General features: G+C 48.9%; 1 protein-coding gene across 1 annotated transcript; it reads right to left on the bottom strand.

The window, feature by feature from the left end:
• Window positions 1–490: 490 nt before the first annotated feature.
• LOC141729955 (serine/threonine-protein kinase PAK 1-like) lies at window positions 491–3,699 on the bottom strand. Its single transcript, XM_074546614.1, has 5 exons — window positions 3,656–3,699; window positions 2,777–2,889; window positions 2,005–2,122; window positions 1,062–1,161; window positions 491–618 (listed from the first exon to the last, which is right to left on the bottom strand). The coding sequence occupies exons 2-5, from the start codon at window positions 2,818–2,820 to the stop codon at window positions 491–493; spliced, it is 390 nt and encodes a 129-aa protein (XP_074402715.1). The 5' UTR covers window positions 2,821–2,889; window positions 3,656–3,699.
• Between the last annotated feature and the right edge of the window lie 7,839 nt (window positions 3,700–11,538).

Genomic DNA, 11,538 nt, shown 5'->3' on the forward strand with positions numbered 1-11,538 from the left:
CTCTTTTTCTTTTTTGCTTACTTTTATTTTTCCTTTTTTTGTTATGTTTTCTATAAAATTGAAACTGGGAAGGTCTAACCTCCATTGCTCAGGATGTTTATCACATGTCTACCCTCTCCACTGAAAAATTCTTGTCCCTCAGAAACAGAGTTCCAACATTCTTCAAAAAACAAGTGGGAAATGTCAGGCGTGGCTGGAGGCCAAACTGGCAGGTTTCTGAACTGGTTAGGTTTCTGAACTGCCACTTCCCTTTCTGATACAACCAAAGCTACAGCAGATGCTGATGTGTTGCAGGGGCATTTTTAGAATGACACCTTGGTGGAAGTGGTGCCAGCAGATGGCAATGGGATTTTGTCCAATGGCACACAGAGCATGGGACAGGTGAGAAAGACAGTGGGATCAGTGAGTATTTGCACCTTACCAAGACAGGAGTTGCATTCCAGGAAGGAACTTCTCGTTCCACCATTTCGATGCCCACGATTCCCAAAGATCATATGTCCACTTTGGGGCCACATGGTTGACCTGTCACCACTTCAGGCGCCAGCCACCCAGCAGCACCGGCCACGGAGCTCCGTCTGCCCTGCTCAGGGCTGAGCTGAGCAAAGAGGCCAAAGTCAGCTGTGGAGAAAACAACAAACCATGAAAGCCAGCTCCAATTAGGAAACCAAGCAAAAAATTCCCCACTCTCAGACTAAGAATGTGCTGTTGAATCTCTTGGAGAACTGTCCACGCTCAATTTCCTTGGGGCTTTAGCCAATGGAGTATGGAATTGGTCACTTCCAAAAAAACCCAGATTCTTAACACTGCTCACAGTAGTGGACTTCATTCCCCTGAAGCTTTAGATTGCAGCTCCCTCTGTCTGGAAGGGACACACACAGAGCAAGGCCACTCTTGACTGCTTGTGGTTCCTTCTACCTCTGTGCACGTTGCAACTGTGCCCTCAGCTCGCAGCAGGGGTCCCTGCACTGCCACCAGCATCATTTTTGGGGAGCTGGCAGTCACTCCAAGCAGCCCCACACCCACAGCCCTGGAACGCTGCACCTGACCAAGAATATACTGACCCAGCTTGACAGAACCGTCAGTTCTGAGAAGGATGTTTCTGCTCTTCACATCTTGGTGGATGATGTGGTTTGAATGAAGAAATTGCAGTCCTTGCAGGCACTGAGAGAGAAAACAGAAACAGGAGGTCAAAAATGAGTGATGTGATTTCATCCCACAAGAAAGAAAACAAAGAACCTAAAAGATTCCCTCTCCAGGGGAATGGGGAGTAATGGCAGAACAGTAATGGCCACTGAGAGGAAGAGCTTGCTGCTCCAACACTTGCAGAGCAGGACCTTTCCGAGGAAAGGCACGTCAGCTTTTGAAAGAGCAACAGCACCTGCTGTTTTAGGCTGTCCCCTGCCAACCAGCCAGGATGACTCCTGCTGCAGTGGACGTGCTTTTTCCATGCAGAGGACAAAGGAGGGGTTTGGAAAGGAAAAGTCCCTCCCTTTGGTGTGAAGCGGATCACTTTTGGGTGGGAGGTTGCATGACAAAGATTTTCTTGCTGGCCTCAGCACAGGCTTGGATGTATCACACCAGTCACCTTACTGAAGCAAAGAGCATTTTGGCTGCATACTATCCTTTTCAGCTGAGGACTGTGAGAAATGAGTCTTTTTTCTTTGCTGATCATTCCAAATCCTGCCACCAGCCCCTTTGCTTTCACAGGCAAGGAATGCAGTGAAGACAAACTCCAGGCAAACATTTAGAGAGGCAAGGTGGAGAACAGCAAATACAAATACAAGAGACAGAGCGAGAATACAACAGCAGGAGATAAGAGTACTGGCACTGAGCACAGGGAGTGCAGGGGCACTGGCAGGCCTTTCACTTGAGATGCTTTTACTTGCCCATAGCATACCAGCAACACAGAAACAAAGCTTGGCACAGGAAATCACTCCAGCTCTGAGCCCCTGTTTCCCAGACAATGCTGCCCAAGGCCTTGGAAACACAGATGGGATTGCTGACCTCCCGACTGATGGCTGCCATCTCATCTTCCGACAGGTAGGTCTGGCTGATGACATCGCTCAGAGTGCCTCCATCCATGTACTCCATAACCAGGGACAGTTCCTCACCCACAAGGTAGCTGAAAGAAGGACACAAGGGCATGGAGATGAATGTACATGGCTAGGTTGCTGTTTGGAAAAGATGGATCCACTCTTCTTTTCAGATCCCTTTGAGACAAAAAAAAAATAAAGGAATAGACATTCCCTCTTGGCTGTGCATTGTTTGCCATCTGTGCAGTCTCAAGGAGAAAGGTACAGCTGCGAAAAAAGAGATGTCTTAAATGGGCAGCAAGCAAAATGTGCAGTTTAGTAACAGCCCAGATAAAAAGCCTGTCATGCATAGTGTTTCTGGAAAAAAGCACCTACTCCTCCTGGCATGCATAGCAATGGAAAACAGTGGCAACAATCCAAGGGAAATCCGTGTTAGTTTACCTGGATGTAAGAAGACACTTGAATAAAATCAAGCTCCAAAACAAAGTGGTGGCTGTGAATATAGAGATCATTGATTTAGTAAGACACGACTCATCCGGGTTTTTGAACAATTTTCAAATACCATGTGCCAGCAAAGACTCATGCAGACAAAATGCAATCTCTTCCCATCCACTGGAGATGAAAAGAGCAATAATAATTAGCCAATAATTACAGCTCTATTTTCTGCCAGTGACCAAAGTGGGATCTTACCTTGCAGTGTGCAGTACGTGAACAAACATTCATAGGACAAAAGCACAACTCACCTGTCTAAACAGCTGACCAGGTTGGGATTCCTGTTCACCTTCATGACTATGAGTTCATTGACTTTTAGTTTGTTCTTCCTCAGTCCTTGAAGCTGTATTTTCTTGATGGCCACCTAAAATGACATTGAAAATCAGTAACTTGAGAGGTTGGTGGCACGAGACCACAAGACACATGGAGCGAGTGATTTTGCAATGACACAGCTGAGCTGTGCCAAACTGCCTTGTGATTAGGCACTGCAGTAATTAGGAACTGACATTCCAACAGCCCATTTCTCTGCTCCCTTGGGAGCCAGTTACAGGACACATGGACCTCTGACATTTTGCCTTGACCACTTGGTAACAGCGGTGTCTGAGTTATCACCCACAAACCTCTGACCACACTCTCTGCTGCGTCATTTGGGATTCAGAAGAAGTAATCCTTGCCTTAATACTCTGTGGATACATCCTGGGCTATGGGCAGGGCTTAGGGCTTTCAGGGACGCCTTGCAGATCTCTCCCTATGTGCAGTTCCCAAGTGCAGAACTGCAGTGGCTAAGGAACTACTAGTAACTTTCAGATGGATTTGCTGGCAGCCAGAAATGAGAACTCAGGACTCTGAAGCTGTAGCCCCAAAGAACAGTGAGGTGCTCGAAGGCACCACCTTTGTTTTAGCAATGGAGAGCGAGTGAGCGTGTCCTTCTCTGAAAGGAACCGCTGCCCTCCGTGCCTTCCTTCCGGCAGCTGAGGAGGACAAAGTCCCAAATGTGTTTTGTGGGCTGGCACCGGTCTGTGCTTCCTGTGCCTTTTCAGCACAGCTCTGCCCAAAGCTCCAGCCACAGCTCACACCAGAGGGGAAAGCCCTCGAGTGCAGCAGAGTCTGCAGGGGCTGTTCACATTTACCTCTCCTCCTGTGGCAGTGTTGAGTGCTTTGAAAACATCTCCAAAAGTCCTAGAAACAAAACAGAAGCAGAGAAAGGAGAAGCCACTTAGATCTTGCAGTGAAAGCCAGCCCACACAGGAGATCTGTGCTGTCAATGCCTAAGACCTGCAGGACACTGGAAGCATGGAGATGTCTTTGACAAGGCCTTCTGAGTACACTTAGAAATTCTGATCAGCACTGACAATCTCAGCCCAGTGCCTGAACACATTTGCAGCTTGCCTGACTTTACACTTGATACCTATTCCACCAGCAAAACACCTGATGCATAGTTTTGTACAATTAACATTGCTTGGACTCACCCACTGCCAATATTTTCCAGTTCAGTGTATTTTAGAATAGGATTTTCCATCTTCACCATTCTCCCTGAGAGAAACAAAATGCAAGATGTTCACTTTAAAGCAGAGATCCCACCTTCTAGGAGATACAAAAGGCAGCCCCACTGTCTGGAGCTCTGAGCCCTCCCTTTGTGGACAGCTGGCTAACATCAACAGGAACAGCAACTGGTACAACAAGAAAAGAACAGCAGGCCCACAGCACAAGTGGCTGGCACAGAGACTGATTTCCAGCATCCTTTGAAGTGAGAGACCTCTTGACAGTAGGCACACAGGGAAGCACCAGGAGATACATTCAGAGGAGACTGAGACCAGAAGAGAATAGCTAGCAAGGCAAGTAAGTTTGTCATCTAGAAACATTAAGGAGAGCTGGAACTAACAGTGCTTTTGTTTCCTTGGGAATAAACATTGTGAGATTTAGAAAAGGTTTCCTACTTGCTAAGATTAAATGCACCTGGACATCTAGAATCAATTCCTCTGAACAGATGCCAAGTTCAGAACAGGAGGAATATTGCCAAGTGTTCCCATCTTTTCCACCTTGCAGCAGTTTGCCAGAAGAATGCCTCTGTGTTTGTAAAGCAGAGCAGCTCATGCTAGAACCAATCCCCACAGGGCTTCCAGCATCAGGACCCTCACCCTTTATGAGCAGGCTGAGCCCAAAGACGCCCTTGCCCGTGCCCCGCGTGAAGAACCGCGCCGCTTCTCTTCACCCTGACAGCGCGGATCAGTCGCTCCCATTGCACTCGCCCTCTCGGCACCGCACACGTCCCCATCTTCCCAACTCGGTACAGCAGGCAGGGGCACAGAGGACAGCAGTGCTCCTCAGGCACCCCTGTGACACAGAGAGCTGCCCAGAGGAGATGCTGACCCTCCTGTGAGCCCAGGCTGTGCGAGGCAGAAGCTGGCCCAGAGCAGGGGCTGCGGCCTCAGGCAGCTCCGCGCTGCAGCAGCCGGGCAGCAGCGGGACCCTCCCAGCTAAGGAAGGCTCCAGCCTCTGCATTCCCACAGCCCTCAGGGGCAGGGCAGCGACCACAACAAGGCTGCCAAAGCCCAAGCATGAGCACTGACAGGCACTGATGGGAAGAAGCCAGAGTGAGCCTGAGCCCCGGACAAGCTGTTGCCCCCATTCAGGACACAACAGGATGGGCTTTGAGATCAGCCACACCGAGGCACAGATCAGTGCCCTTTTTGTCCAGCTGGTGATGGTAGAGACAGAATCCACTGGGCTCTCTTCCCAACCCTACCAGATCTTATCTGAGAGCACAGCACTGGCAGCTGTTAAGGGCAAGAAGCAGATTCATTGGGTTGTGCTGCAGAATCACAAAGGGCTTGATGTGTTCTCCTAGAGACTGATCTCAGCAGGGCTTCTGCCAGTGGCTAGGACTCAAGCAGTCACAGCCTTCTGCTGATCCAGGGACAATTCCTGCTTCTGCCTTCGGCAGAGAGGGAAGCCCAGGCAAACTCCAGCCAGTCTAAGCTGCCCTCAGAGGCAGCAGGAACACCCAGAGCTCTCTCTTGCTGCCTCGGAGCACTGCCAGCACTTCTGTGACACTAAACTGAGCAGAACCCTTTGATACAGCTATGCTGACACATGCACACAACACACTGTCCCTCAGATAAGAAAGATACCAGACGTACTCTGCTGCTCCAGGGAGTCACTCGCCATCTCCTGTTGCTGAGCAGCAGCTGGGTCAGCACGGGAGGTGAACCAAGGGCTCAGGCTCCAATTCTGCAGCTGGAGAGCAAAGGCTCCTTGGGACGGCACTGCTGCTTCTGCAGCAGCTTCAGTGTCAGAGTCGGTGTAGATCTGAGACAAGAAATGAGTTGATGTCAGGAAGATGTGGCAGAGATTGCCCTGAAATGCAAGAGAGATTTCTATTTGAAATGCAAGCCCTTAGGAAGCGGCTGTCAGCCACATGCAGAGCTCCTCAATTGGATTGCTTTGGATGTCCACTTGTGAAACCAAATGGTCAAAACCAAAGGCTGGTTTTACTCGAGTTCATAGCCAGTTTGTTGTTCTAAAGGATGACCGCAGCAACGACTGCTCCACTTCCTCCCAAAGACTCCTTTCCCCCTCCTAGGTCTGCAGATATATTTGCAGCTCCTCATTCTAATGTTCTACCTCCTGCCATGAAATTCTCTTTTTCTGCACCTTCCTCGGGATGAGCTTATCCTGCAGCATCTCTGGATGGTTCAGTTCCTGGGCCTCATGCCAGCCTCGGGGCTCTTGGTTGCCCGTCATTTGCTGGAACTCTCTGCAGGCTGCCAGGTAGGATGGCGACACTTCCACCTCAAGTCAAACAGAACAAAGCAGTCAGAGACTACAGCTTGTCCCCGTCAGCCAGGAGTCATTGACTGGGAAGAAAGTAAAGGAAAGGACAGGAGCAGATTCACAAGGGATACAGACAGCTTGTAGCTCGTATTCCAAATCTATGTGAGTGACCATGTTCACCTGCAAAAACACCTCAAGAAACAAGGCCACCTGGAAGAAGCCAGCAGGAGTTCATTCGGATGACTGCTGGCTAAATGGCCAGAGGAGAAATGCCACTGTCTAGAGCATCAGCTGAGATGCAGCAGAGCAGGAAGTGTCCTTGAGAGCAGCTCTGAGAGAGGCCTCATCAGGATGGCACTCAGAGGCATCACCCACCCCCCTGCTGCTCTGCACTGGAAAGGCAGGGCAGGCAGAAACCACCCCTTGGGTGACTGCAGTGCCTATTGCTATTTCACTCACTTGCTTTTCTGGAGCCTTTTGCTCCTGAAGGAGGCAATTCATTTTCTCTTTGATGATTTTAATTTTTTCTTCTAGCCTCTTCTTCCTTGCCTTGGTCCTAGCCTTAATTTCCTGCAGCTCTGTCTGCATCTGTTCATCAATTTTCTGTAAAGAACAACGGAAAGGACTCAGTTTCATGAGTGGAGTGGCTGACATTACTTCATTCACCTGTTTTTGTTGATTGCCCCTCTGCACAGGGAGATTCTTCTCCTCTTGGATGTCTTCATTCCTCCTCTTTGCTGCCATGATGGCACTCTGAGCTTCAGGCAGCTCTGCTTGTGGCTCTGCCTTGATGTTCTGTACACACAAAAGCAGAGCAAGTGACTGAAAAGCTCAGCTTTTCCCTATTTTAGCCTCCAAATCACATTTATTCAGCCCCTTGTTTCTGCTTCCCTACCCAGCTCTGCTTCCACTGTAACCATCCTGTCCTAGTGCTGATCTCTGCAGATTGCAAGGCTCTGTGCTTCCAGTGCCTGTGGGACTCCTGGCCTCCTCAGTCCCAGGAGCTCTGGTTTATGCCCCTCTTCCTGCCCTTCCCACTGTGCCCTGGCCAGTCAGGCTTACCTGGCCATTCTCCTGTGGTTCTTCCACCTGCTGCCTGAGCTGCTCTTCCTGCCCTCGGGCAGGGAACAGCTCTCCCTGAGTCTGGCATGGCATCTCAGATGAAGCAGTGTGGTCCTGCTCTTTCTCTAGAAGCACCTGCACAGAAAGCAAGAGAAGATGGGTTTCAACTTCCCACATGCCCTTTGTGGGCCAAGACTCAAAGGCTGCTGGGCTCACACGTTCCCAAAGCACTGTGCTGCTGCTCTCCTGGGTCGTTCTCTGCCCGAGGGGAGGCACAGATTCCAAAGTGCCCCTGGCCCTACAATCAGGGGCCACTGGGACTGAAGCTCCAACAGCCTCTCAGGCAGCTGACAGGGAAGGAGTGGCATTTCTCAAGGGTCTGGTGAGAGCCTCCCTCTGCTTCTGCCATGTCCTGTTTGTCTTTCAGTAGTGACTGACACCCCGCCCTGTCCCACAGCTCCATCCTGGCTCTGCAGGGGCTTCCTGGGTGAGCTCACTCCTTGTGAGAGACACTTCTGGAGTTCACCTTCTCTTCAGGCCTGCACCAGCATTCCTCCTTCCTGACATCCACACTCTTGTTAGAAAACCGGGTCATTCAGGAGATGAGGATGCATGCAAAGATCTCTGATGGAAGTCAGAGAACCTCTGTGGCCACCTCAGTATATGGAGGAGGACCAAGGTGTTTCTTGTCCCTCTTTTGTCAACAGAGAATTCTGACCAGCAGTAACAGAGTTTCTCATAAGGCCCCATTAATGAATGCACTTACACAACCCTGGGGATGCCAGTGAAGGAAACCATGTGTCACGTAATGAGTGTATGAGCAAAGTCACCAGACCCCAGATACAGCATGGGATAGTTCTACTCCCTCAGGACATGCAAAAATTTAAAGGATAAAAAGAAGGCTTCAGGGCACAAGAGGCTGGAGGAGGAAAACAGGAGGGGCAGAAACAACCATCTCTGGATGGGGAAACATCTCTGCCTGCCCAGGATCAGTCAGTGGAACTTGTCTCCACTCCTCTCCTGAAGGGATGCCTTTAAGTGAGCTTTGCATCTTCCACTGCTTTGGAGCAGAGCCAGGAAGATTCAAATAGACAGAGATAGACAGATCTCACTTTTATAATCTCTCTTTACTGTGCTGTGGTATTTACATTCTTTGAACAGAGAGAGATATAGTTCTCTCTCCTAGGTCTTTTTTAAGGGAAGGCAGTGAGAAACTTAGAGAAGAAGAGAAAACAATTATTATTTCTACTGGCTGTTCTTTTTGTTTAGTTCACGTAGAATGTGTTATAGTGATTGTTTACTGAAAGTGATTTGTTAATTGGATTTTAGTGATAGTTGTTTAGCTTGATTAGCTAATTAGATAAAAGCTGTGTTGTGACTGTCTGGAAACAGTCACGAGTTTTTCTTTAGTAGCTTTTTAGTATAGTATCTCTTTAGTACAGTTTTAATATAGTACTAAGTGTAATATAGCATAGCCTAAGAAAGCATTTGTTTAACCTTCTAAATCATAGAGTCAAAGCTCATTTTTCGCCACGGGGGGTCACCCTGAATCAATACTGTCCTTTCTGTCACTACACACATCAGCACTCGGTAGCAGTGCCCCGATCAGCAGCCATCCTGAACTTGCTCTCCTGTTGCTTCAGTAACCCACACTCTTGGGGAGTCTGGAGCGTGTGGGTCCTTATGGAATGCAACCAGACCCAGAGCATTGCACTGGGAACTGCACTCTTTGTGCATCTGTGCTCAGGCAAGTTCTTCTCTTGGACTCGACCACACTGATGGGGCTAAAGTGGCTGGAGTCAGAAATGCAGCCCAGCCCCTCCAGCTCCTCTAATCTCTGAACACCAGCTGGAATGCAAGGGCATTGATTTCCTGGTCAGTTCCTAAACACAACACACACTGATTCCCTGGGCTGCCAAAAGACACAGGAGCCGTTAACCTGAAAGTGATGTCTTTCTGCCAGTGCTGGAAAAGGGCAGGAAAGACTTAGAAAAAGCTCCCTTGCTCCCTGGAGAAGGAGAAATTACACAAGGCTTCTCCTTCTAGCAAACAAACAAACAAGCAAACAAAATATGAAAGTGTTACCTACTCCAGTGTCTAAAGCACTTGGATGCAGTGAAGGGGTTGTTTGACAGGGAAAAGGCCCTTGTGCTGAGCATTGGCTCTATGGATCTATGGCAGGGATCTATGGAAGTCTGCCTGAAGGTCCCTCATGAGCCCCCATTGTCCAGGCTAAAGCTCCCTCAGCCCCTCCTCCCTGGCCTTGTGCTGCACCCCTTGCCCAGCTCCCCTGTCCTTCTGTGCCCACACTGCAGCCCCTCCATGACTTTCTGCTTCCCAGGGCCCACAGCTTCACACAGCACTCCAGCTGTGGCCGCAGCGCTGCCCAGCACAGGCCACGCTCACTGCCCTGCTCCTGCTGCCCCACTGCTGCTGGCACAGCCACCGTGCCTTGGCCTGCTTGGCCCCCTGGCCCCACGCTGCCTCATCTTCAGCTGCTCACGGCCACCAGCCCTGCGTCCTTTGGGCCCACGCAGCTCCCCAGCCACAAAGGTGCCCATTGAACTTCAGATACTGCAGGCACCATTGCAAGATGGCCTTCCTGTTCTATAACCACATCTTCTAAGCAGATATCATAAAGTTTGATAGGAATAGAATTCTAAGGGACTCTGACTAAATTAAAATGGTCTAATTCAACTGTACAGGAAATTGCTCCTACGTAAATATTCCACCCTATCTGCCTTCAGCAAGCAAGGTTCTCTCTTCAAAACTAGGTTTGTAATTCTTCAAAGCTCTGATATAGAAATTTAAAATATCCATTTCGGACTTTGTTATTTTTCTTCAGGCATGAAAATAGATTTTCTTTCAGCCTTCCTAGCTGGCCCTCTACACTCTACTGCTACTGGCCAAGCTCTCAGCTTGCTCCACAATTCTTAAACACCAGGAACATGAGATGTTCCTTTATCACTCACCTCAGGATCTTCAGCACTGCAGAATACATGCTTCAGGTGACCTGTAGTGGGAAGGGGAAATGAACCAGATGCTGTCAGAATACTGCCTGGGCTGCTGAATCCCACAGAACAAGTTAACCCAAAAAGAGGTGATTTCCTGTTTCACAACATCCCTCCAGCAGACACATTTCATTCACACAGTCAGCAAGAGATCAGGACAATATTCTTGCTTGTGCCTACAATTTGGCCTGTTTTGCCAGTAAATGAATACAAACATGACCAAGAAAATGCAAATTGTTCTTTAACACTCAATGCTCCTGTTCTACCAAAGACATGAAATAGCTTCTGAAATCCTCTCCTTGAGGACCTTTGAAAAGGTCAAGTTAGACAGTCAAATCTTTTCATGACAAAATTTTAAAAGAAATAAGCTTTTTCTGAATTCTGGGAACAACTGCAGAGTTTTTAGATGGCCTTCCAATAAGGTCTGCCAGTCTACATTTTCACAGGTGTCTTGCTTGCTCCAGCAAACTGAGGAAATGACAGACTCTGCTGCCACAGACTCTCCCATGGAGGGAACGGAAGCCCTGCAGGTTCCCCTGCAAATGCTGCCCCTGTGGCTACAGACACCCCCTTTTTAGCTGAACCTCTTGACAGGAGCTTTACCAAACCAGTGGCATCCTAATGCTCTTTCTCTTTCAACATCAGAAACTCAGTCACCAGCAGGAAGACATACAAAAGCCAGCTTAGGATACACCCTAACCTAAGCAGAAGGGAAAACTCTACTTACGTGCAAAGTGTGTAACATAATAGGCAGAAAAACAAACACCATAAGCAGCAAAAGCTGCCGTGGCCAGATGGTGGATCATTGTCCCAGTGCTGTGCCAGTCTTCTCCAACACTAGAAAAACAAATGGTCAGTCAGAGTGCAACTACCCACTGACCAATGCTCCAACCAGGAGGGTTCTCCTGATGTGAGCAAGGCCTAGGGCTGCTCTGACACTGAGGCCTTCCGTGCACCAAGGCAACCTTCTGATGTCACCGCGACGATGTGGCAACCATGCCGTGATATCACAAAGCAAATTATGACAAAGAAAAGCATCACAAAGCATGTTAGTCTGTGAATTTATGCAAAGCAATTACCAACCTTCTCTACAGCAAACACAAAATGGCCTGGGAAGTTCTTCTCTGTAACAAAGCAGCACAAATTCCCCTCATGGGCCAAACCCT

The sequence above is a fragment of the Zonotrichia albicollis genome, chromosome 8 (assembly GCF_047830755.1).
Source record: "Zonotrichia albicollis isolate bZonAlb1 chromosome 8, bZonAlb1.hap1, whole genome shotgun sequence".
NCBI classification, from domain to species: domain Eukaryota; kingdom Metazoa; phylum Chordata; class Aves; order Passeriformes; family Passerellidae; genus Zonotrichia; species Zonotrichia albicollis.